General features: G+C 40.6%; 1 protein-coding gene across 4 annotated transcripts in view; it reads right to left on the bottom strand.

Moving 5' to 3' along the window:
• Nucleotides 1–27,937, bottom strand: part of tpcn2 (two pore segment channel 2) — a 102,613-nt gene that overhangs the window by 54,622 nt on the left and 20,054 nt on the right. For 2 of the 4 annotated variants that reach the window (XM_012856023.3, XM_021312590.2), the window contains exons 2-6: nucleotides 22,418–22,473; nucleotides 21,840–21,916; nucleotides 13,472–13,649; nucleotides 13,227–13,343; nucleotides 197–303 (exon numbers count right to left, since the gene is read on the bottom strand). In XM_012856023.3, the coding sequence (XP_012711477.2) occupies nucleotides 197–303; nucleotides 13,227–13,343; nucleotides 13,472–13,649; nucleotides 21,840–21,916; nucleotides 22,418–22,473 (535 nt within the window). Of the gene's footprint in view, nucleotides 1–196; nucleotides 304–13,226; nucleotides 13,344–13,471; nucleotides 13,650–13,981; nucleotides 14,000–21,839; nucleotides 21,917–22,417; nucleotides 22,474–27,937 lie in introns of those variants that run through there. The other 2 variants (XM_021312589.2, XM_021312591.2) reach the window with 2 other exon arrangements.

The raw sequence follows: 27,937 nt of genomic DNA, 5'->3' as shown, positions 1-27,937 counted from the left end.
CCCTTTTTAAGTTTTGGATCTACAATGATTAACATAAAACATGGCATACTTTTTCTGGTAAAAAAAAAACAACAATAATATTTGGGCAATTTGGCTTTTTAGTTTTTGGGCTTCAACTAGTTTTGACTCGACATTTTTGGCCCACCTGACCAAATGTTTAGACATCCCTGATCTACAGAGTGAAGTAGTCACCTACCTGGCAATCTCAGGAAGAGTTCTCCTGATGCACTTCAGTGTCTTTTTCATCAGAGAGGAGTTCTGCAATAGGAAGAATGGCCGGACAAGGCGTCTAACTCTCAGTTTCTGAATAATCAAAAACAGAGAAGAATGGAATTTTTTAAAGCAAATAAGATAAAAAATATGCATTTTATACCAAGCCTCAAGTAATCCAATCTGATAAATAACGCCTATTATCCAAGGGGATAATATGTAAAATCACTGCAAATGTCTGCGTTGTCTGATCCTTCAGTTTATTCTTCAATATTAGGTCTACTAGTTAGCAGCAGTAGAGTAAATGATAGGTTCAGGATCAAACGGGGTACAGCTTTTTATGTCATGTGACTTTAATTATATTTCTTTGACAAAATTTAATGCACTTGCAGAGAAAAACAGCCTTTACCCTTGGACAGAACAGGATGTTTTGAGACAGTATAGAAATTGTATAAAGTCTAACTTACTTTAAATCTTTTGATGAAAATGGAGGCATGGTGTGCTATAGCAGTAGAGCAAGTCTCCCATTTACAAAGGTTATTAATTGCAGAGGCTCGCCAGAGCTGTCTGGTGTTTGATATAGACCTTTGTTGCATACCCCGCCCCCCTCTCTCTCTCTCTCTGGGCATTTTCTGTCTCATTAATGTCAGTCAAGGGCATTAGTGTCATAACATGGTGTCATTACTCATAAGTTAAGAAATACCTTTATTGTTCCACAATGGGGGAATTTGGGCTTAACAGTGGCAAAAACACAGACAGTTACACACTAGATTAATAATATGAATAACAAGCTAATTTAAAGCTAAATTCTAAAGCAAAAAACTATTAACTTATCAAAAGGGAACAAGAAAATATTGTGCAATTATTGATAACATGGCATATTCAGATAGAAATGTAATATTCAGGGTAAATAGAGGACAGACAGCAGCCAATTTACAGATCAATGTGAGAAACATTATGCAATATGCATAATTATACATGTACACATGGATATTAGCATCTGAGACAGTGTAAATGATTCATAATCAAATCAAAAACCCTACAACCATTAGCATGTTTGTAAACACTTATTTAGTATGTTGTGAACAGCACAGATGTGTAATGATTTTAGCAGGAGGAGAACGCGGTTTTCAGCCAGACACTAGTGCGAATGCTTAAGAGGTTTATTGATGTGATGATGGGTCAAGCAGGCAGACAGAAAACAATCCACAGCGGGGTACAGAGCAGACATCCAATCGAGGTGAAAACAAAACTGACAGGAACCGGGTAGACTCAAAAATACGGGATCAGGACAGGAAATCAGACAGGCAGACGACAAGAATGCTGGAGGGCTCTTACCAGTGGACAGGTGAATGAGAAATTACGTTCTGGCAACGTGCAGGGAACCGAGGCAGGAATAAATAGGTAGACCAACAGGTGAGCAGAGTGAAAACTAATTAAGCAGAACAGGTAGAAGTGATCAAGGAAGTGGCTGAAGGGCTGACAGGACAAGTGGCCGGAAACAGAAGCTAAGCTGGACTGAACAGCACATAATGGAAACCAGATCTACTACTAAGACAGGATTCAAAACATAAATAACCACTAAGACTAAAACTGACAATATGACAGGGTAAACTAAAACAATACACAAGCTATAACAGAAACCAAACAAGACAGAACCCAAAACAGAAATAGAACCTAAGGCAGGGAAGTAAACTGACTAATCAAATAACAAACATTAAACAAAACAAAACCCAGAATATGACAAGATGATAAAGTCTAGCAGCAGCTGGGATGAAGAACCTGTGGATTGATGCAGAAGTCTGTCACTAAAAGAGCTCTCCAGCTCTGCAACAGCTATGTGCATGGGGGGAGACATTGTCCATCAATGATTTTTCTTACACTCCTTTTGTCTCTCACCACGTTGAACCTTTGCAAAGTTAGAGTCATTTTTTACCTCATCAATAGAGGAGAATAAAAATAATCCTAGATTTCTTTTTTTAGTACAAACTTGCCAACCTTACAAAGAGTCATAACTCTGTTGATCCATCCCTTCCCTCAGCTCTCAGAAGTAAGATTTTCTGGAATTCATTATGAATAAAATTGATTCTATTAAAAACAAAATAACTGGCATCCTCCTAAACATGATTACTTCGTCCTCAGTAAGTGAGGCAGCACGGAGGAATCTGTAGAACCTGACTGGTGTTTGAACTGTTTAGATGCAGTTAAGCTTTCTGAATTATCTAAATATTAGCTTAATCTAAACCTTCAACTTGTATGTTAAACCCAATCTCAACCAAATTATTCCCTTTGATTACTGTCCCCATCCATCCATCCATCCATCCATTTTCCGAACCACTTTATCCCTCATGGGGTCGCGGGGGTTGCTGGTGCCTATCTCCAGCGTTCACTGGGCGAGAGGCGGGGTACACCCTGGACAGGTCGCCAGTCTGTCGCAGGGCAACACAGAGAGACAAACAGGACAAACAACCATTCACGCACACACTCACACCTAAGGACAATTTGGAGAAGCCAATTAACCTAACAGTCATGTTTTTGGTCTGTGGGAGGAAGCTGGAGTACCCGGAGAGAACCCACGCATGCACAGGGAGAACATGCAAACTCCATGCAGAAAGACCCAGCGGTGTACTCAAACCCAGGACCTTCTTGCTGCAAGGCAACAGCGCTACCCACTGCGCCACTGTGCAGCCATTTTACTGTCCCCATCTTAGATATAATTAATCTATCCTTAGTAAACGGATATGTACATCCGGCTTTTAAGGCAGGTTGTTAAATGTTTACTTAAGAAACATTCTCTTCTTCAAGATGACTAAATAAATTACAGATCTTTATCTAATCCTCTCTTCTAATTTAAAAATCTTGAGAAAATTGTTGCTAATCATGTAGGTGAGCGTACACATTTAATAACCTTTTTGAAGAGTTTCAGTTGTGCTTCAGAACTCATCATAGCACCAAGCTCTGGTGAAAGTCACTAATTCTCATGGCTTCAGACATGTTGGATTCGTGTCTGTACTTGTTCTGTTAGATTTCAGTGCTGCATTTGATCACAATATTCTCCTAGAAAGACTTGAGCATGTCATGTTTTGGTAGCAATTGTAGTACGACCCAAATTCAGAGAGACCAAGGCAGGGAGCTGTTATGGGTGAGTTTAACAAAAATCCAAACAAACTTACAAACACTGGAGATGCACAGGCACCAAAGCGAAACACAAACTTCGACCTCAGGAATAAGGCACGGTGACAGGAAACAACAGTAGAAACCAGCAGTGAGTGGAAAAATGAGAGGAGCTTAAACACTGGGAGGATAGGAGCTGAAAAAAAGGCAGGGGTAGACTGACTAAGTGATCGCAGGTGTGGAGAAGGAGCTGGGAGTCCAAACCAAAAACAACCCAACAGCAAACTAAGGGCTCTGGCGGGCATCCCCGAGGCAGACGTCGGCGTGGCAGAGTTTCTGGCGGGTGAGTCAGATGACCCTCTAGATGGAGCAGGACCCTCAGTAGCCAGCGACCGAGCAGGACCCTCGCCCGCCTTGGCTGGGGGCCGCCTAGCCCGACCCACCGGAGAAGCTGTGGTGACGTCAGGCCGACCCACCGGAGAAGCCATGATGGCACCAGGGTCCTCACTTGGATTCCCTCTTCAAAGAACTCTAGAGAGTGGACAAGAGGTGTATACACCTGAACCCCCTCCTCACAGAACATTGGAGAGCAGACTGGAGGCGAATCCACCTGGACACCATCCCCCCCTTGCAGAACACTGGAGAGCAGACTGGGGGCGGATCAACCTGGACCCCCTCCTCGCAGGACACAGGAGAGCAGACTGGAGACAGATCCGCCTAAACCCCCTCCCCGCAGAACTCCAGAGTGCAGGCCGGAGGTGGATCCACCTGGACCCCCTCTTCACAGGACACTGGAAAGGTTGGGACTCAGGTGCAGACGGAAAGAAAAGCAGCTCTGACTGACTGGGAGACATAACGGAAGCGGCCGGAAATGGGACCCACCGAAGAAGACATGGTAGCACCAGGTTGAGCCCTGGAGGGGCGATGGGGATGTTCTTGTGCAGGCTGTGGCAGTGGCTGTGGCGGCAGCTGTGGCGGCGGTTGTGGCAGTCCCGTTTGCCCTGGGAGGAATTAGACTGCGAGCGGGAAACTGCAGTTGGTGATGAAGAAGTGGGGGTGGCAGCTACAATAGGAGAGGCAGATAAAGAGGTGAGTGATAGTCTGGGTGGAGTTGGCTTGTTGAAGAGCTGAGCAAATGCAGCTTGTTGGTTCCTCTCGACTTCCTCAAAAAGGCCAGTTATTCCAAGTAGCGACAGGAGTGTAGTTTTATCTTTCCAAATGTCCCGCATACAATCAGCTGCACTCACCCGCACCCAAGTCGGGCTAAGTGTATCGATGGAGTCCAAAACTTTTCTTAGGTCCTTAAAGAAGGGTTCCACCGTGTCACCCGGGATGGTCTCAGCTGGGTCCATCTTAGGACTGGTTTCTTCTGTCATGTTTTGGTAGCGGTTGTGGGAGGACCCAAATGCAGTGAGACCAAGGCAGGGAGCTGTTATGGGTGAGTTTAATGAAAATAAAAAAATAAAAAAACTCAAACACTTGAGATGCGCAGGCGCCAGAGCGAAACAAAAAAGGTAGACCTGGGGTATAAACGAAGAAGCCATCAGGCAAGGTGACGGGAAACAGTGGTACTGTTTCCCGTCACCAGCGGTGAGTGAAAAATGAGAGGAGCTCTCTCTCCTCATATCTGAGGAGAGTGAGCTATTGGCAACAGGGGGTGAGAGAGCAACAGAGGAACAAGAAAACCAGTCTAAATTTAACTGGGGAAAACTACATACAATAACCAAGAACTGTGAAAACCATGACAGAGCATGTTGTATGGATTAAGGGAAAAGCATTAGGCTGGTATAAATGTTATTTGTCTGAGAGATTCCAGTTTAGTCATGAAATTAATACATCTTCAAACTCCTAGACTACTTGTGGAATACCACAGGATTCGGTGCTTGGCCCAATTCTCTTTACTATATATTAGTGCTGTCAAATGATTAAAAATTTTAATCACGATTAATCGCATAATGTCGATAGTTAACTCGAGATTAATCGCAAATTAATCGCATATTTTATCCTTTTATTTCTGAAAGTGTAATAGCCTGTTTGGGCATTTTAATGTGCAATTTTGCAATAAATGACACTAATAAAATACATGCTTGTACAAAGCATATTTTTATGTTATTTTTCAAGCACTTTTTTAGAATTGGAATGAAAACATCCTGGTGCCAAATGTTAAACTCTGGACTAATGGCTAAATGACTAATCATGACGCCCTGATGTTTACACCATGTGTAAACAAATGTGTAAATAAATACCTGTTTTCATGCCGATATATATTTTTTTGCCTCTTAAACAAAGCCAGACATGGTATTATGCATAAACATATAAATTAATAAAAATTGTACATTTCAATAAAGTCATAAGTTTTGTTAATTATTTTCACTCTCTCACACACATCTAATTCTGAGCTTTCACACCAACAACAATAATTTCTTTGAATATTTTTGCTTGCTGTTTATATCCATATTCATAGTTTAAGCCTGGAAAAAGGTTTTAAATCTCCAGGTCATTCCAGTCTTATACTTTGCTTGCAACTGGGCAGGAGCTTAGTACCCTGAATGAGACTGTTTAGCAACTGTTTAGTAACTCCAGGTCCTTCGTTTGGCAACGTGATTCAGCCTTAGTTTGTCAAATACAGAGAAAACAAATTAATAAGCATTAAAGTACGGTTTATGGGTTGGGTTTCTGCAATTTAATCAACGTGTAAAAGCTCATCTTCAGAACCAATGTCTGATAAAATGGTGATCTGCACCAAGTAATCTACTTTCAGCAGTTATCACGGGTTATTGCACCGTAAACTGCAGAAAATACGGGCAGAGTTGCTCTGTCTGCCTTTACTACCGTCGGCTCCTATGGCGGAGGGATAGTTCAGCTGGATACAAAGTGTGGGCAGTGCAGGCAGGTCTCATAATAACCGCTGTTTCGTCACTTATTTTAGAGCCCAAATAAGCGATTTCACTTTCAGAAACGTGCCCAAAAAAAAAAACGCAACCCGTGACTCATGAAATTTAGAAGCGCTTTTAGAAAAAAGAAGCCCAAAGTTGCATGTGTCCGAGGGTAAAAGAAACTTCGCGCTCACTGTTGGCAACAGTGAGCGCAGCGCGGGTCTGTCTTGCTACAGTTTTCTAGCACTCTTGAAACTACGGAAAGCGGCGAGGGTAAAAGAAAAACAGTCCGGAGAGCGCGGCGGGGGGGAAAACATTAGGGCGATTAACGCCGACAAAAAAATTGTCGGCGTTAAAATGGGTTTGCGTTAACGCCGTTAATAACGCGTTTAACTGACAGCACTACTATCAGACCCGGCGGCATGGGCGGGCATTGGGGGGCCGTGCCCGCCCTGTGAGCCAGCTGTGCCCGCCCTGGACTGGAAGCTGTCTTTTGTTTTTATATATATATACCTCGGAGTGGCCATCGTTCTATTAGTACTATCTTTGATGTGTCAATCATACAATTTAACCAATCAAATCAACGACTGAAGGCAACATGCTAGCCAATCACAGATGGAGTGGGGCGGGACACTGAGTTATAGCCTTCAGTCGCCGACGTGGTGTTCGGCTGTGGTCACCGTCGGTGTCGGTAGAGCGGGATGGAAATTTGGTCTGATTACCAAACAATTACAAAAAGTGACAACGAAGCAGACAAGAGCGAGCTGGAAGCAGCGCGATTAATTACTGTTTGAAATGTCAGCACTGAAGTCTAAAGTGGAGTAAACATTGACGCTAGGAGGATTAGCTAGGACAGTTAGCAGCACCAGGAGCAGATCTACTGCCAAACTGGAGAAACTTGGGTTACTTGCAGACAGAAGGGAACTCTGCTTTGTTCTGCTCCTTGCGCTCCATACCTGCTGTAATTACAGAACCTCTTTTAGTGTGAATTTTTACTTCAGTCAGTGTTCAGCCTGACACCAGTGCTCATGTTTATTAGCGTGTAGCTTATGCTGGACTTTGAGTCAAGACACAGCACTACAGGTTACCCTATCTCACTGATAGTTTCCAGTAACCCAAACCAGCATAAAACCTGCCCAACTTAAAAGAAAAAAAAGCCCAAATCTCAAACTCTCACGTTTAAAGCACAGAACTATTAAACACATAAGAACTATTAAACATAAGAATATGCCATTAGCACACAACTGCACTGAAGCAATGAAAAAAACTGTGCATACGGCCTCCGAACAAAATATGCAATCAGACAACCACATAACACACACAATCTCTTTAACAATCATGATATATCAACCGGAAAAAAAATATTTATAAATAGCTTCCCAACATGAGTTGTAAATCTACCTTAATATAAACTTAATTTCTCTCAGTATAATATCTCTTACACGCAGTCATGAAATATTTTTAAGTTGATAAGTAGAACTCAACCCCTCCTGGGCGTTTACACTGACCAAACACTTAATTAACCATTATTCTTTTCTTGTTTTATCATACCAATCAATATTATTCATTATAACTACTATTCAATGATGATGTCAGATCGACAGATTCGACTTATTTAAAAAAATAAATTGACCAGTATGAGTTGTAGGAGATGGCATTTTATTAAAATGTTTTGGTTTCCTGTCCGACGTTGACAACTATTTTGATATATTTTGTTAGTAATTCTTTCTAAAAGCCCAACAAATGTTGTGAAAAGCTTCCCAATTTTTTTTACAACCTGCCCATTAACTATTTTTGTTCCAGCTAATTGGAACAAAAATTAGGCTTTTGTGTTCAAATGCCTAATTGGTGTGAAGCCTGCCTAATTTGACAAAACTGACTACACTATTGCTATATATATATATATATATATATATATATAAGTAATAAAAAACTTTTAAAAGTGTGCCCCCCTAAAAAAATGGAATGCCCCCCCTGTGATTTGTTTCTGCAGCCGGGTCTGACTACTATATATATATATATATATATATATATATATATATATATATATATATATATTTATATCTATATCTATATCTATATATATATATATATATATATATATATATATATATATATATATATATGCTTACAATTAATTAGTAAAACTAAAATGATCAGAAGGCATGGGATTAATTTGCGCTGCCATGCTGATGGTACTCAATTATATTTATCCATAAATCCTGATGAATCCAATCAGTTACGTAGACTACAGGCATATCTTAATGACATCAAACCCTGGATGACTTTAAATTTTCTGCTTTCAAATTCAGGCAGAACTTAATCACTTAATCTGGATGACATTAAATTGGTTTGTTAATACGTTAACAAACTTGAGGTTATTTTTGACCAGGACATGTCATTTACATCCCATATTAAACAGGATTCTAGATTTTCCTTTTTTCACCTCCAGAATATTGCCAAAATTAGAAACATTCTGTCCAGAAGTGATAGTGAAAAACTAGTCCATGCATTGTAATTTTTTACTATGAAGAAGTCCACAAAATGCAGTTCAAAGTCTTCAGCTGATCCAAAATGCTGCAGCAAGAGTTCTGTTGAAAAAAACAAGAAGGATCATATTTCTCCTATTTTAGCGTGCCTTCATTGGCTTCCTGTGACTGGAAGCCATTACTGAATTTATTGGATTAACTGGAGGGACTTTGCACCTAGCAAGACAGCAGACAGATAATTCCCAGTGGTGACACGTTTTCTACAAACATGTGAGGGGTGTACCGCTCTTGGAGGGGCATGTCCCCATACGAGGCACTTTCCCATTTGTTTTTCAAACGGTACTATTATAAGAGCCTCAGCTGAATCTCTGTTAACAATTTCTCTGGCTTGGTTAGATTAAAAGAGTTAAAGTAGAGTTTCTGTTTTTTTGAGTCATTTTCTACAAAACAAGTATGCAGTGTGTGGCCGCTTCTTCGGAGTAAAAGGACCGGACAGGATGCAGAGGCATCCAAATGCTGACAGGGGGCTGTAGCTTTTACACTCTCAAGGCTCCATTATACTTGTGCATTGGGTTGCCGCACAGGTCTGTGTGGACTGGGCATTAGACCATAGAAGCGTTGTAGAGGTTTTTACTTGATAAAGATGTAGATGCAGTATTCTCCAAACCACAGGGGGTAGTACGGGGAGAAGTTGGTTCCAGTCAGTCAGAGTAAATTCATGGTTATATCAATTATAAAAACTACATATTTATAATAAAAATGTTTAAAGCATATTATAAGCAATATGGAAATCTTTACTCAAGAAAACGATGAACATCTCTCCAGTCTCCTGTGGTGCCCCCTTTCATGGGCCCAATATGTTATTGACGAGTGAAAAAAGGTACTTAGGTCACAGGTGATACACTGTCATAAGTTAATGAAATGAAAACGGGTTGGCAATGGAAATGTTCAAAAATCCTTGAAAAAATTACTTTTTTACTCTTGTACACCAAGTAGCAAAGCATCTTTCACATGCAGTTTTTCACTTTTGACTAAAGAAACAGTAAATATATTTTAACAACTAAAAAACATAAAAACTATAAATGCAAAAGTAAGTAAGACGATCCCATGTTCAGCCTGATACTTCTGTACTAAATCAACACTGAATGACTTTGAAGAGTCTGTTAATCTAAAGTAATTTGCTCTTTGGTTTTAAAGAGCTCCTTCTAATGATTCTTCCTCTGGAAAACAAAAAACATGATCAGATTGTTCAGTTTTCTCTGAAGAGTCAGACATTTATGATGTTTTTAGGGGTTTTCATCAATCCAATACAACATTTGAAAAGAGGACAAAAATAAGTGTTATTCTAAGAGCACTTTATAGAATAAGTCCTAGTTTTGTATTACACTGCCCATTGTTGCATTTTATTCCTTGTACTTTATTTGCTTCCTTATTTTAATCCCACTGAAAATGTATTGACTTTGTTAATCTTACTTCATGATTGGCAAAACACAGTAATCCTGTGTGGAAGCATGGGTACCACTGTTGATACAAAAGTAGTTTAATGTTTTTTTCAGGATTTTAATCTCTTCTTATTGCTACTGTTTTTAGAACAATAATGCTAAGAAGTAAATTATGGAAATAAAGAGAAATGCACAGAGAAATCCTGTAATATTGTTCATTTCAGTGGCAGCACCAGAGAGTTGTGAGTTAGGGGGCAAAGAGGAGGGGGGGGGGGGGGGGGTAGGTTCTGGAGTTTTTATAGGAGGGTCCAATGAAATTTTTCACAGCAAATAATAGCGATATAGATATAAAGGATTTACTGATATCAGGCTATAATGGGTAATGAATGTGAATGCATACAACTGACTGCTAACTGCTTTTAATGATTCAACAAATATGAAACAAGAAGTACAAACTAAGTTGAAACAAACCACAGAAAATGGCCAGGGATGCCGGTAGAAGTCGCTGTATGCACCAAAAAAAGTCCTGATACGCTGAGGGATAAAATTTAGAAGTGTATGTACTGCGTACCGCTCAGTACCAGCCCACTTAAAGTACTGGTTAAGCTGCTATAGACCTGCTTTCCTTTTAAAGGGTGAAAACACATTTGCAGAGTTTTGGCACACTTTGATAAATTATGCCAAAGTACCTGTCACTCTACATTCAAGTACATTCAAGTGGGTAAAGGCTTAAGCTGCTGCAAGATGCTGCAGATCTTCTATAAGTCTGTTGTAGAGATCTACAATGTAGTGATCTCCTCTGCCATCTTCTGTTGGAGTAGCATCACAGCAATTGATCTAAAGAAGCTAAACAAGCTTATAAAGAAGGCCGGTTCTGTTTTGGAGACCGTTCTAGATCTTCTGGCGATGACTATGCAAAGAAGGACTCTTCATAAGAGGCTTCTCCGCAAATGCTTTACGACATGAGGTCCTACTTGCCTGCAGTAATCAGTGTCTACAACTCATTAAAGAGACCTTATGACATGAGTTACAATAGCATTTAATTTCCTTTTGGGAAAAATAAAGCATTTCTTTCCCTGTATCTGTTTTCTGTAACCCCTATTCAGTTGTGGCAGATAGCCATTCACCCTAAGCCTGGTTCTGCTGGAGGTTTCTTCCTGTTGAAAGGAAGTTTTCCTCTCCACTGTCACTCATGTCATTCATGGGCAGATGTAAATGTCTGAGCAAAACAATATTATTCAAATTATTTTCATTTTTTTGTTTCATAGCTACATTTTTCTTTGATACCTAATTAAAGTAAACTTTGCTTTAGATTTCAGTGACATTCTTGTGCCAACGCCTATGATAACAGTCTACTGAGACGTCAATGGCTGCTTAAAAAGCCACAGAAGCTTTGTTCTTATAGAAGCAGGCAGAATTTGAAACACATAAATTATTTAAAGTAAGGGAGTGGTGACCTAGTGGTTAGAGCAGGGCTCTGCGTCCTGGGGAGGCAACAAGTTCCCTGGTTTGAATCCTTCAGACTGCCACTCTGAGCCCCAAAGCATGACCCTAAGCTTTAGAATGCTCACCGGGCACCACACAGCGACAGCCCACAGCTGCCTAGAAGATGGGTTAAATTCGGAGGACACATTTAACCCTTTAAACCCAGGGGGTTTTTAAAAGCAATTTCTGCCTGAAATTACATATCTGATATAAATCAAATACAACTCCAAAGTTATAAAGTGTAAATGTAAATTTTATTATTTGTGTGACACTAAGGCATTAATTATTATTTTTCAAGATGAAACATTATTACTATGTCTGTTTTATGGGTGATTAAACAAAGACAAATTAAAATTTTCCGAGCCTCTCCTAAATAATTTTTTAAAATAAACACAGCCAAACTACATGAAATTGGAAATATAGGAGAAATCTCGGACTTTGTATATCAACATCTTGACTATAGCTGCAGCAAATCTAGACTGAATCAGCTGAAGCACATTTGTTTCACAAAGGTTGTAGTAGGCAGTGTGAGAGACAGACCTATAATTTTGGCACAGTTTATCCAAACGTGCCAAAACTGTTGTAAATGTGTTTTTCACCTTATAAAAAGAAAGCAGGTCAGATAACAGTGCTGATTTTCATTTTAGGACTCCTTCTACACATTAAAAAGCCTTTGGCATTAAGATTTACTCTGAGTTTCATCAACACATATTATTGTGCACAGCATGATTCAATAAAACAAAGAGAAATGCCAGAAATCATGACTCATATCTGTTTAAGAAACTTCTATAATGATCTGTTCACTCCTCTGCATCGCAATGGTGATAAGACACTGAGAGGAGAACCCCCTCCCCTCGTTGCTGTGGAACGTCACATTATTAATTGGTCACAGCAGCAACAAGAAGAGTTTTGTCAGCTCCATTGGGCACGCCGATTACAAAACAAAACAGCAGAGAGAGAGACGTGCTGGATCTTGTTTAAAAGGTAGGGCTCTCTAGTTTTTAATGATACCGACCTTAAGGGGGGTGGATTTAATCATTTTTCTGAGAGTCAGCAATATTTGATAGACAGTTAAATGCCATTTTGTGTGTGTTTAAAATGCTGTAAAACTGAAAGTTCTGTGAAAAAAACTTGGGTATAAATATTATAAACATTACAGCCTCCTTCTTTAACGTATTTAGGCATCCCCAAGCTCCAAGCTTGGGGAGTGGAGAGTGGAGAGTGAGCAGAGTTACACCACACTGACAATTTTAGACACAAAAGCAGGATTTCAACAAATATGCACTAATTTTTCAAAATAATTACCAGGATATGTAGGCAGTACTATAAGACAACCATGTTAAGAGTTTATTGGCAAAAGAAGTTGATTTAGGGGTGAATTATGCTTTAAATGGGCTTTTGTAATAAAATAGCCGTGGCTCTGCTAGTACCGAGATTGGGCCAGACGGGTTTAAAAAGTTAATTGGAATGTTTAAAATTGCAATGACCAAATAAAATACTATTATTATTATTGTTATTGAAAAGTGACAGACAACAGGCAAGTCAGCTACAGTGAACCTAATCCTCAATCTTGACATTATATCAAGCTGAAACAAAAGTAAGAGTCTTACCTCATCACACACCATGCTGACGGACAGCACCCAGTCAATGACAGAAACAAAAACAACTACAGTGTAGCTGATCAGCCATTTGCTCTTCCTAAATTCCTCCCAGCCAATCAAGTAACTCTGAGAAGAAGACAGGCAAAATTAACTGTAGTTGAACAAATACTTCACAGTAAAAAATCTGTAAACAATGGCAATAGGCATGTCAAATGCTTTTGCTTCCCAAACAGTTACTGAGAACTTCTCTTTACTTTTACAGCAAGATCCAAGCAGAAGACGATGAGACAGAGCATCTCGACACTCTCTGTGGCGCCACAAGGAGGCTCCCATGGAATAGTTCGGTGGTGCGGATCCGAAGAAATGGAGAGGGAGGAAGGACGTTCCACGAATGCCAATAACAATACAACTGCAATGACAGTGCCCAAACTCCTGGAGCAGGGACAGATGAAAACATGTCTTGATAAAGTCATAATGTCAATTTATTTCAATTTGGTTACATTTGATTTATATAGGGGCGATTCACAACACATCATCTCAAGGCCCTTTATAAAGTCGAATTCAATCAAACAATTTTATTAATTTCCCTCTGGGATAAAGTATTTTTGAATTGAATTTAAATCATACAAATTGGTCAAAAAGTTTCCTATATAAGGATACAAAGCAGATTGCATCGAGTCTTGACAAGCATCATTCGCCCCTCCTGAAAGAGTGTAGAGCAAAGTCATCTGCATTGTCAATAGCTTTGCAGCAATTCCTCTTACTGAGCATGTATGAAGCGACAGTGGAGAGGAAAGCTCCCCTTTAATAGTAAGGAAAAACCTCCAGCAGAATCAGGCTCAGTGTGACCGGTCATCTGCCTCGCCCGACTGGGGGTTAGAGAAGACAGAGCAGAGACACAAAAAAGCACAGAAGCACACATTGATCCATATTTCTATATGTGTAACACAACTGATTAAGCCTGTTTTTAAACTAGTTAATTTTAGATGTCTAAGTGCAAGTGACTTTCAGAGTGATCTACAACTGACACAGTGTTGTAGAAGCTGGTGAGAGGAGACGGTGTGGGGGTAGTTCTCCAGAAGTCTACTGTCATCTTCACAGTCTTGAGTAGGTTAAGCTCTACGTGGTTTTGATCACACCAGTAGACCGGACAAGTGACTTCCTGTCTGTATGCAGACTCGTCACTGCCCTGGATCAGACCAATGACAGTGGTGTCATCTGCAAAATTCGTGAGTTTCATAGATGTTTCTGCTGAGGTGCATTTGTGTACAGAGAGAAGAGGATTAAAGGTACATTGCCCACATTTTTAAGTTAAATATTATTTATTTTCTTTCCCATATATGCCCATGTGAAATTAGTCAACTTCTATTTAGCACAGTTGCCTCTATAGGCACAATTAGTCAGTTCATTAGAGAGTGATGCTAGCCAAATCCTTTGGGCAGGCACGTGGATGTGATGCACTATGTGCTTTCGTTCACCCTACTACTTTGTTGAGACTCCGCCGCCATTGAAGCATTAGCAAGAGAACACAAGCGACTGTTTTGGAAGATGGAACACAAAAGACCAGCCACAATCGCATCTCAGACCCCATCACAGACTCCACAGAAAAGTAAAAAAAGTTGTCTAGTACAGCGAAAAGGGAGAAATTTGAGATTAAATATCTGGTCTTGTTCCATTTGGGTAAGCTTTATAGTGGGGCTTGCAGCCAGGTTGAGGCAGCAGCAACTGCAATCTGTGTAAGTTTCAGCCAGACCCGAGTTAGCTATATGAACGGCATTGATTGCTTTTGGTATCAAGAACAACATGAACCTTCGTGATCTCAGAATGAACCGGGCCAGCAGGCCGGGCCAGCGGGTCAGGCCACCGTCAGTGCCACCAGGAAAACTCCCGGTGTTTCCAATACTCAGGCCATCCCTGTCTATGTTATTGACCAACTAAAATGGCAGCTATGCCCCCCCCCCCCAGAAAAAAAGTTACTATTGCCTCAACATGAAATATATGAAATATATGCGTCAGCAAAAATCCTGGAACCTGCACATTACACCTTTAAGCGAGCACATGCCTGTGGGGTGCTGATGCTGATGTTGTTTTGTGCAGAAGAAGATTGATAGAATTATTTTTACTATTTACCATTTACCAACCATAGACCTGGCAAAGGATGATAAAAAACTGCCTATGAATTAGCCAAAGCCTAGGTGTTCAACAAAGAAAGATGGATTGAAAGCCACCAAAGAATACGTTGGAAAAAGCCAAGATTTAACAAAGAAAGATGAGTGTTATTAAACATATACTGTATTTTACAGATGGCACAGTAGAAATTAGACATCTGGATATTTAAAACCTGTGTAATCTTGTGAAGGCTAGGCTTCTCTTATTTTTGACACCGCACATGATGATAATGTGTCTATATTTCTTCCCAATAAAATGCCATATCAATTGTGCAAACTGCCTGTTGGCAATGTACCAGTGAAAAAAATTTTTTAGAATATATTTTGTGCAGAATTCTATTTGGTTTCATTCTTTTATGATAATTTTTAATGGAAAGTAATCACACAGTTATTTAGTAATTTTTAACTTACAAAAAAATCAAATGTGACATTTATGATTGTGTTATAAATATGTTGTATGTTATTTTGTCATTGTATAATTGTCTTTCACTAACATCTCTGAATACTTGTAAATAATGTTTGTACACCTGTTTATAGGAAATCAGTCTCCCAAAAAGTTGAAGAATTGCTGTGGAGCTCAACTGGTTTGTTGGAGGACTGTGCCGATTCACCACTTAACCGGACCGTCCATTCTTCATCCTCTCCTCGATGTAGATGTCGATGACCACTTGCTAGTTACGGAACCGTTCCTTTGGCGGTGCCTCCTATCAATACCTCTTAGCCCTTAACTGTAACTGCGTCATTGCTGATGTCTCCTGGTTCACATCCACCCTGCTAGGATTGGCACATTCAGCAGGAGGTTCTCAGCACCGTGTCTGCTTCCAGTTTTTTTGGCAGTCACTTCCTCATATCCACTAAGTCCCAGAGAATCAGCCTCATTGCTTGCTGACATCAAGTCATCCTACGCTTCACCCACCTGTCCCTCTGATGCCACCCCCAATGAGCTGAGAGAGAAAAAATTAATTTTGCTCCCCTCATTAACAGTCTTCACCTTCTTCCTATCTGAGACAAAGTAGGAGGGAGGCTGGCCTGAACCATGAGGCCTCACAAGGCCAAAATACAGAAGCCAGTACAGGGGAGAAATTCCTCTTCGCCCAGGGGATATAACCGGACAAATCAGAGTTAAGTCTGCTGTCTTAACTTCAGCGTAAAACGCCAGAAGAAAGGATCCCTCCATGCCAAAACATGTGCTTTCCTGTGCTGTGAGAAGACATAAACTTTGTTTATGTCTTCTCAGCACAGGAAAGCAGACTCTAGACGGAGCTGAAAAGCCAACCAAGGACCCGCTTTCCCATGCTGAGGGGAAAAATCTGCTGAAATAGTGTCTGCAACCGGGTCAGAGGACACTGCAGAGCCCAGGCCTCCAATCCCGACCACATGTCAGCTCATGACCACACGTCTACTGCTAAGCCACTAGCCTCTGCTGAAGAAATGACGTTGTCCCTTTTCAGTGCTCCCTTCATGGATTAACAAAGTGACAAAGTGGACCGAACTCACACGAGGCGCCAATAGGTCGGGCAGGACTGAGGCAGGGAAAGGTTACACGGTCATTTGGAAATGTTTGTGTAATGTGTCCATATGTTTTTTATTTAAACAAAGAGCTAACGGAATTAGCTCATGCTACCATTTGGTTTAAAATTAGCGCCGAAATCTGCTAGCCAAAATGCTATTAGCTTCTGGTAACTTCCGATTTTCGGTTATTAAAATACGGTCATTTCAAGCATAAAGCTTGTTTGTTTCGCTCCGATAGTGCTATGAGCCTTATTCCCGCATTAATATGGAATATTAATGTTGATTTAAAGGCGTTTTGAGTAACCAATTTTAGCGACCGATCGCTGCAGCGACCCCTAGGTCCCGGAGGTAGAATCGCATTAATAAAATCAGCCGTGCTAAAGTAAATAATTTTACTGAGCAAATCATTCTTTAAAATATTGTTTCCTCAAATAATGTTTTGTGTAACTCGGGATTTGCATTGTGAATGGGTTGAAACACACCAAATGTTCTGAATTAGTGAAGCAAATTAAACCTCAAATCACATTCTTTAAGATGAACTTTGGTTCTTTAACTGAGACAAAATGTTATTTCATCAAATAACATTTTGTTTACTCAGGATTTGCATTGTGAATGGATTGAAACATGCAAAATGTTTTTCTAAATTAGTTAAGCTAATTTAACTCCATTCCATGTACTTTAAGTCAGATCTGCAGTGAGCCAGGGTTCACTGAATTATTCTGATTATGATCAACCACTTTTGTTTGTCTTTTGTCCTGTTTTTGCATGTAAATAGTTCCTTAGCTTAGTTTCTTTTTATCTTCATTTTACTTAGTAGTTTAGTTAAGTTTCACTAGCCTAGTAGAGAGGATTTGTTAATCAAAATATAGTGTTAATTCAGATAAACAGCATTATATAGTGATGTTCTCTAGATGTTCATTTCATTTCTGTTATTAAATTCTTGAACTTGAAAAGAAGTTGTCACTCCTTTATTCTATGTGTGTGCAGAGTTTGCTGTTAAAAGATCGCTAGTGCTCGAATTCATCCCTTTCACCCATTGTCCTGATATCAGCTTAAGAGCTGATTATCACCAGACAATACTTAACAGACAGAGAGTTATTTATTAAACATTAAATAACTTTAAACTTTACTTACACAACAAGAATGTTACGGCCAGTGGCCTTTGTCTGTTTTGTTTTTCTTTCTCAGGCTACGTTCACACTGCAGCCTGAAGTGACCCAATTACCATTTTTTTGCCCATATGCGACCTGGATCTGATCTTTTCATGACAATCTGAACAACACAGATCGGATCTTTTGAAATGCGACCCGGCCCACATGTTTCTCTGTACGGACGTTACTGCCCCACAAAACACCATTGCCAAAAGTGTGGCTCTTTCTTTTCGATCTTCTTAAAAAGATTGCGTTGGTAATGTGCTGCTCCGACTGGAGAATAACGTAAAGAACGCAAGATACGCTGCAGCATTACGATCCATGTTTACTTCCGCAAACACTGATCACGCTCGCTACGTATGACGCCATTGCGTCCTTTACTGCGCATGGGGGACACTTAAGTTGTATGAATTCAGATCACACACGAGATAACATACAAGTCGCATGTATTTCGAAGTGTGAACAGACACACAAAAAAGTCAGATTTCACAACAAAGTGGGAATTGAGCATCAAGACCTTCAGTGTGAACGCAGCCTTAGTGTATGTTTGCAGGTGCAGAAGCAGCTTCCTGACAGCTGGTTCCACTATGGGAACTTGCAGCCCTCCTGTGTCTCTTCCTGGTTTGCCTTCAGCCACTTCCTGTTGCCATCATCCTCATCTGGATTGGACACTGACCCGATTGCCCCACCCCATCTGTGGAGAGACCTTCTTATTTAAACCCAGCTCTCCCACACAGACAGGGCAGCTGTGTTTTAGAGCAGCTCGCCTCTCTGCTGGGTGGTTTAGCTTGCTTGATCCTTAAAACATTATTGTTTAGCTGTGACACTTTGTAAACCTGTTAAGTGCTGGTTGTGTTGTGTTACTAGGTCCTGTTCAAGGTAGTAGTTTTCTGAAGTGGTTTATGCTTTGTTTATTTGGCTTTTTGCCCTTTTGTTTTGCTTAAGTGCTGATACTGTCTCCAGCATCAGGACTAGGTTTTTGTGGACGTAAATCATTCTGGGTTTTTATTTTGTTATTAGATTTTGTTTTGTCCCTTGGGGGTGTATTTATTGTTTCTACATTTTAGTTCATAAGCCAAACTGAACAATAAATCATTACTTTTTTTAAACCTTCTTGTGTTTGATTTAAATGTTACTTCCCCCTAGATGAGTTGGAACGTAACATTTAAATGGGGGCTCATCCGGGAGATGAATTAGGACAATCCTGTGATTACAATCCAAGTTTTTTCTGTTTGTGGTTTGAGGCGCACCTGTGAAGTTTGCACTACTGGCTTAAAATGGCTCAGTTTTTGGAAAATCCCTCTCTTGAGTAATTTACTAGTTGCTGTAAAGCTGACTTAGCCCAGATTGCTAGTCACTATTCAATTTCCTATTCTAAGCAGAAGGAGTTGAGGGATCTGATTTTGCATAAATTGGTTGAGTTGAACCTGATTCCTGCTTTTTCAGCTGATCCGGCAAAAGAACCTCAGCGGAAGACACCAGAGTTTGATCCTGAGGTGGGATTATGACTTCTGTCACACTTACTCGGTTTGATACCTTTTTGGCTTCTACTGGATCTGCTAGTTCCAAGCTTGATGCCCGTTTGAAGGTTTGTCTTGCCCGATTGCAATTGGAGGCTGATGAGAGTGGTGTCGTGCGCAAACTTCAGAAGCTTGACAACCGTTGTTTTCCAACAGTCGGAAGGTGCTGCCGCCTCCACACCACACAGAGAGACAGCTGGTCAGAATGCTCTCTATGGTACTTCTGTAGAAGGTTGTGAGAATGTGCAGGGACAGGTGGGCTCTCCTCATCCTCTGCAGGAAGTACAAGTGCTTCTGTGCCCTCTTCACCAGTGACGTGGTGTTCACAGACCAGGTGAGGTTGACCGTGATGTGCACCCCCAGGAATTTGGTGCTGCTAACCACCTCCACAGCTGAGCTGTTGATGAGTTTGTGTCATCTGCGAACTTCATGATGTGATTGGGGGTGAACCTGGGGGTGCAGTCGTGTCTCATCAGAGTAAACAGCAAGGGGCTCCGGATGCAGCCCTGAGGGGAGCCCGTGCTGAGGGTGATGACATCAGAGGTGGTCTGTCAGACCCGGACCGACAGTGGTCAGGAGGTGAGGAAGTGGTGAAGGGGTGTGCTGAAGCCCAGATGTTCCAGTTTTTCCACCAGATGCTGTGGGATGAGGGTGTTGAACGCTGAAGTCCAGGAACATGCTCAAAGGGGGCGGTGCGTGGGCTTGGAACCCGTTAATAACTGCTTGCAGTTCTAGTTATTAAATTGTGTTTTGCCCCTTGGGGCTGTATTTATTGTTTCTATAATTTTTGTTCATAAGCCTAACTGAACAATAAATCATTTTTTATTTTTTTTGTTATGATTAAACTGTTACTTCCCCCTTCCCCGTACCAGAGAGCTATTTACATGTGTTAGTGGACTAGATAAAGATTATAGGGCTGCTTTAAGGGCATTTTATTGCAGCCCATCATCACCAGCAGTCCTAAGATCTGCTACTAGTGGTCGGCCTGTCACAGAGGTTCAGCAGGTCATTCTGGTTCACATTCGGGAAGCTCCAAAGGACACCTCAGATCCTGCCCCAGCAGAGGACGCCAGTGTTTCTGCCTCATTCAACGATGCCACAGATCCTGTTCTTACCACTGGGAGTCCAGAAGACACTTCAGATCTTGTTCTCACCACTGAGTGTCCAGAGGACATCTCAGATCCTGGTCTTGTCGTGGAAGGTGCGGTGGATGCCTCAGATCCCGGTCTCGTCATAGAGGGTCCAGTGGATGCATCGGCTTTTGTTCTTGTCATGGAAAGTCTAACGCCCGCATTGGCTCCTGTTTTCATCTCTGGGGGTCAGCTGGATGCATTGTTTCCTGCTCACATCTCTGGGGATCAGTTAGAGGTCTGTGCTGTCCATGTTCCTATGTTTGTCAATGAGGGTGTTCAGGTCGACCTGCCTCCAGTTCATGTTCCTGAGCTTGTCAAGGAGGGGGTCCAGGTGGATCCGCCCCTGCCTATGTTCCTGAACTAGTTGAGGAGGGGATCAAGGTGAATCTACCTGTTACTGAGTATATCAACGAGGGTACCCAAGTGAGCTTGTTTACTGTTCCTGAGTTCAAACAGTGACCTCAAAACCCATGGACACATTGAGACACCAAGACACCAGGGCCTCGTCGAGACATCAAGCATCTTGATCCGCCAAGAACCCAGTGCCCCACTGTTATTGCAAGTACCCTAAGCTGCTGCATGGGTTCCCATTACCAGGGCTGTTGCGTGAGTCCCCGTTGCCAGGGCTGCTGTGTAGGTTCCCGCCTCCAGAGTTTCAGCCAGGAGTCCAGCCTGCCAGGTTCTGGTCACTTGTCAGGCACTCTTACCTTGTTGACAGCCTCTCAGTTGCTTGATCTGTCGGGGACATCCTCAGGGTTCTCCTGATACTCCAGGGATGACCTTAGGGTCACCAGCATGAATGCCTGCCACATCTTTAACGACCTTGAGGTCGCCCGCCTGAACTTTTACTTCGCCCTTTCTGGGTAGTTTTAGTTTTGTTTTGAACAATAAATCTGCTTATGTATTATATATATGTTATATTTTTACACATTTTTTTCCCATCATTTGACCATTAATCAGAGAACAGATTAGTGAACCTTTCCAGTTCAGATCAAGTTGCCCTGATATAATCCCCTTTTTTAAATCGGAAGTATCTCTGACAAAGAACAAATCTCAAAGTAACATATGAACATAAATACATCTTAAAAGTCTGCAGAAAGTTGGGAGTCTAAGTACCGGGTGAAAAGTGTAAACTCACCACTGGCATATTCTTGAGTAATACCATCGATATAGTTGGAGAGAGCTAGCATCCACCCGGTGGTTGATAGAGCGGTACTGCAAAAATGAACACTTTATCAATACAGGAGTATAACAATCTTGATTAAAAACTGCACCAAATGAAAAGGTTGATGAGAATGATTGGTAAAAAAAGGTATTGCTTCTGACATGCCCAGATCAGACTTTGATCCACAATAACATATAACTAAATCAAACTATTTTTAGCAACTGTCTTACATGTGTGCAACTTCACAGAAAAGCTAATATTTAAAATGTGGATCAAGCAGTTGGTTGGGAGGATGTATGTTGAGTGGATGGATCCAGTGCCGCTGGAAGGTGGATAATGTGCTGGATAAAGCAAGTGGTCTGTCACCTAAAAATTTGCAAAGAACAACTGTTCCAAATCCAAAAATGTTTCACTGTGTGCAACCTACAGGAAAAAATTGTTTCAAATATCTACCACCCAACTGTACTGCAGTACAGAGCTATACGTTGGGGTATCTTTAAAATTTTCAGATTTTCAAAAGAAAGACATTCACAAACTATTAGTACACTTACATGAATGGCGTCTTCAATGAAAACAACTGCCTGCTGGATGTTAAGGTCTTCATTGTCTGGAACAAACAGAAACAGCAAAATTCAGTCTGAGAAGCAGAGTTCACAAAGATCTCAGCAGAAACCAGTCTAGAACAGAATAAGAATTCCATTTTTTGTCTCACAATGATACATATTAGTATAATTGCATGTTTTAGGTGTAGGTCTCCTTGCTGCCACACACCTGAGTTAAATGAGTGGATGGTCAAGATGCTTTTGCAGCAGTAAATGCATTATATGCAAACTGTGCAAAGGAAAACCACCAGTCAGCTCCCTTTAGCTACGGATCTTGTAAGCTCTCTCCCACCTTGCTAAAGTGGGGGTGTTAAAGCAAGTTATGTACAATTATTAAAATTAACACCTTTTGTTTAATGCCTAGCTGGCTTCCTAGGTAATTCTAAAGAAACTTTCTCCTTTTCATTTTCACGAGTTTGACATTGTTGGAAAGCTTAGATTCCACTATTTCAGGATCTGTAGATCAGAGACTTGTTCCTGGTTTTGTCGTGGCCTGTCACATATGGGTACAGATAACTTTTGTTTTGAAAAGATGACGGGTCAACTGCGTAACAGTGGGTAACTTCTGGTTTTGCAATCCAGAATTGTATTTTATTTACTATTTACTATCGCAATTGTAAATCATTTTTTATTGCAAATACACTAATCTCACAGGTTGTTATTTTGGGGTTTTGTTTGTTTAAAGGAGCAATAAGTAAAATTTAATTATTTTAAATAAAAATAACAAAAAAATTGTTTTTGTGAAGAACTAAAGGTATCTCTTTAGAAGGACTATGATTAGAAGTCTCACACTATCGCTCTGTGTTGTCTTGTTTACATAGCCTAATTGTTTTGTAATGTAATTGACATGTTTTTTCGTGTCACTCTTGCTCTCTCTCTTTTGGATTCTGTGGGAGAAGGCGCTGTAGAATACTCTGGTGAGGGAGAGCCTGCTACTGACTATTATTTTCCGTTATGCAGGAGCATTAAAGTTTCCTTCACATCAGCAGTTGTCAGAATGTGATTTTCACATGCCAGCACCAAATAAAGAATCCCGCATTCACATGTTGTAAGATTAATGTTCTCCCTTTCAAATAAAAATATGAATCTGCATTAGGGGTGGGCGATATGATGAAAATCTAATATCACAATATCTTTGGGCTATATCGCGATACACGATATACATCACAATATGTTCAAATAAAACTGAATAACAAATGTTTTAAGCCAAATAGTGCCTAAAGTTGCATTAGCATATCTCATATTAACGTGTCAAATGTTTTTTGTTTGAAAAATTTATTGCAAAATAAAAATGTATTTAAAATGTTATATTTTAGCCATTTTTTAACCACAGCTGCACATAGAAGCTATTCACAAATTACAATATTGTCATATTAGAGCTCTTTCGTGAGCAACACTGGAACTTGAAAAAGAGAACATCCCAGCGGCCAAAAGGAACACCAAGGAAAAATCTGACACAAAATAAACTTGAATTAAAAGGTGCTCTTTTGTGCTTAAGACATAGAAATCTGTATAATAAAAATGTGACAATCCCAAAAACAAAAGCTTGTATTGTGACTATTAAATCAACTGACCAGTCGCAGCTACATATTCAGAGCATCTCAAAAATATTTCCGTTGCTCTTTAGGCGCTGGGAAATTTTAAAGAAACTTTTTTTTTTCTGTCATACGGGATTTAGCAAAAGAAGACGCCAGTTTCAACAGTTTTATGGCTGGTTTATTTATGGCTGGTTTAATTAAAGTTTCCTTCGGTGTTTGGGGGTGTCGACACGCGGAGTTTACAAGAGTTGTCCTGGATGACTTTTTAGGTGGAACAAATTTGTGCTACTGCTACCTTTTGTGGCAATGGTGTTGCGGCATGTTTAGCAAATTACCGCGTTTTGTTCAACCTCCTTCTTGTGAAATCCAAACCACTGCCTGAACAGCCGCTGCCGCCATTGTTCTCGCCGTCTTGTCAACGTAATTAATCGCACGGCTTCGTTGTTGTGTGCATAGACATAATATAAGAGTAGACGCGTCATTGGGCGGGTTCTGCCTATGCTGCGATGCGTCAGAGCGTCCGCCATCTTAAATGTGGCAAATCTGCAGTTACTCAGTCACTTAAACAGTATCGGAGGGACTTTAATCTCTGAATATACTTTGTATTCGTAGTATTTTGGTTGTAATATTACAAGTTTATTTTCGTATCCCTTTAGCTTCATTCACCTGAATTTATTCTCCTAAAGAATAAAAATATTTAAAATAATCTAACTTGGCCCTATTACTCCAGGAGTGAAATAATTCTGCAAACTGTGATTATTCTGGAAATGTTACCCCTTAAATCTCATAATATGATGTTTTTATCATAACATTATCACTTTTGTGTTTGTTTGTTTATTTTTACTTTATTGACCTAGGACTTTTTTTCCCTCATATTATTAATTTTACCTCTTTAATACTCACCCAAAAAGTCTGTTCCTAAAGGTTCACATGTGACACGGTTTTTATGAAATAATGAAGACCACAATGTTTGGATTTACCAAATTGATCCTTATATTCATAACACATACACACACAATATATATATATATATATATATATATATATATATATATATATATATATATATGTGTGTGTGTGTGTGTGTGTATTTATTGCAGCACAGGAATGAGGCATCTTCTCTGATCCACGTTCACAATAACAGAACTCAACTTTTTTCTGCCACATACAATATGGCGGTGACGTTGACGTGCGAACCTGCGCCCTATGACGCGTCTACGTATATATGTCTATGGTTGTGTGTGCGTGTTTGTGCCAGAGCGCTTCCTGGCTTGGAGGCGAAACGAATGATGCGTTCACAGAATGTGGGAGAAACTAAACTCACAGTGAATTAAATACAGCGGCTCAATCTTGCCGTGAAAATTTGCACGCTATGGTCGCGAAAAGGCCATTTTAACTATCGTGGCAAGGAAAACTCAAGATACATCGAATCTATTCGATATATCGCCCACCCCTAATCTGCATTTCACTTCTATGAAATATGCTTATAGTGAACCATGTATTACGGAAAATTAGTCATTATCAGTGTTGGGCAAAGTTGCACTAATTCGCAAACAGATAATTGTAGAACTAACTTTTCGTTCAGCACATTAGCATTCTCGCAAAGTTTAGAAACTGTTTGTGGACCAGTTACTGTCCACTATATTCAATATTTAAATTTGTAAGTATGCTAGCAACATTCACAAGTTGGTTATCCACCATGTTTACGTCTCTGTCCTGGTTCTTACAATACATCTACACAGACAGCAGTAGCAATTACAGCTCCACAATAAGACAACAATTAATAGCTGTGCTGTGTTCTTTTTACCTTTCTTCTTCTTCTTATGGTGTGGTCTAAGTATTATTGCCTCCTATTGCTCAACAGCTTTGTAATAACACAGAGAAGCCGGTGTTATATCGATCCGCATTTCCCCAACAAGGAATGTTTTCCCTAACCTTGCCTGCAAGCTGAATTCTCGCAGTATTTGTGCATTCACACGAGAATCCATCTTGTACCGCTTCAGCCATTTGTAACAAAACATAAAACCGTTGCAATGGTTTAAGGCGGGACATATCAGCTGTAAAGAAAGCAATATCCACCGATCGCACAGCCAAACCAAAATAAACCTGGATGTGCAGCAAGATGCATGCGTAGCTGCTGCTTTCGCATCATTTAAAAAATAAATCAGAATCCATGATTTCATCTTTGAAAGAAGTGCTTTGGCCAGATTAACTTGTTTCGGTTTCTCATGATGACTGCTCCTTACATTTTATTTTGATACCATGATTGGCTAAACCAACCTTTGGTAGGCGGGCACTAGTGGTCGCCTTGCCCAATCAGGTCACAAAGTTCTGCTAAACCGTCCTTTCCAAAAACTGATTTGATAGGAGCAGTCCCAGATTGATAATGTTAAGAACGGAGAGTGCTACACATTATCAATCTGGCTTGCCAGGTTATGTTTTCTCTGCAGCTTTGCACTGTGCATATTTTGCCACCTGGGCGGTACAGAGCTTCAGGGAAAATACTCCTTAATGAGGAAACACGGATCGACTGATATCTGCATTTTTCTTTAAATGAGCTTTATTAAACACTAGTAGAAACTAGAAAATTTCAGAAGAAAGTTAGCAAGGCGCCTGCCTCGTGGTGCATACCGTACCGTCAATAATAGTGACAGGAAGTAACACTGCGAATTTCAGGTTCCTACGGTCTTCACAGACCCGCAGCGGCTGTCGAAAGGTGGCATGTTAAAGCATGTCCCTGACCTCCTAGGAGCCTCTTGGTAGCAGCGTTGTCATGGAGACTCACTGACAGCTGCAGCTCTGTGTTACTCATCATTATCTTTATCATGTGCGGTACTGAGTGGAATGTGTGATTTTAGTGTCTTTGACGCGTTTCTGCGCCATGTAGCAGAGGCAAAAACGGGTCAAAAATTAATGTTTGACACCTCATAAAATAGACATGCTTTATCCGACATGGTCCAGATTTGTGGTGGAGCTTTCTCTCTAAAGGAAGTACAGACTCTGTCAAAGATAAGTTGGTAGGACCTTCCTAGAGCTACTTCCGGTTGGCAACATGCTAACTGTTAGCTGCTAACATGGTTGTGTTCAGTATCACTGGGTGATTGGTACTCTGTTAGTTTGGTTCAAATCCTGTTCTGGAAAGTGCCTCAAAAAGGGTGCAAATACTTAATGTCACCAATGGTCAGCAATGATCATGAGTCAGATCAGCCTTCTTTAGCAACACAGCCTCACCAAATCTGGGCCCAGAACTCAATGTTGTACCAAAATGGTGTGTAGTGCCATTTCCCACAGGTGGGTGGTGCTGTATCGCCCGGGGGGGGGGGGGGGGGGGGGGTTCGTGTCTGGGCATCCTGACAGGTCCTGTCGGAGTCAGAGGCCCAATAGGAAAGCATGTGAAATCCAAAAAGGAACAGAAAAGTGACACATGCCTGATAATCACTGGGAAATTAAAAAATGTTAAGAGGAAGTAACTGTGCGAATTTCAGATTCCTACATTCATCACAACCACTGCAGTGGGCGTCGAAAGTTGCCATGCAATGTCAATGGAGCCTGTCCCTGACCTGTAGTAACCTCTGGCCAGCATAGCTCCGTTATCATGGAAACTCACTCACACCTTTTGTTGCATGCAGACACTTTGGGTCAGAGTCTGACCCAAAGTGTCCAACGCATCTTTGCCTTTTTGTTTTTTTTTGTTTTTTTGTACAAAGTACAAAACGTCTACTGTTGTTTTATGGAGATCATCAACTCTGCTAATGTCAGAGTTGTTATTTTGAATAAAGCTTTGTGCGAGTAAACGCACGTCATGGTTGGATTATTTGATTTTCATCCCATATAAACGGTACTTTCAGAATACTTTTAATCCGTACACATTTTAATCACATCCGGGAAAGTTACGCACGTAAACAAGCTCCTGTCATTAACCAGCTAACAA

This window comes from Fundulus heteroclitus, unplaced genomic scaffold (assembly GCF_011125445.2).
Source record: "Fundulus heteroclitus isolate FHET01 unplaced genomic scaffold, MU-UCD_Fhet_4.1 scaffold_57, whole genome shotgun sequence".
Taxonomy (NCBI): domain Eukaryota; kingdom Metazoa; phylum Chordata; class Actinopteri; order Cyprinodontiformes; family Fundulidae; genus Fundulus; species Fundulus heteroclitus.
The sequence above is the reverse complement of the archived record's forward strand: the minus strand, read 5'-3'. Positions and strand labels throughout refer to the sequence as shown.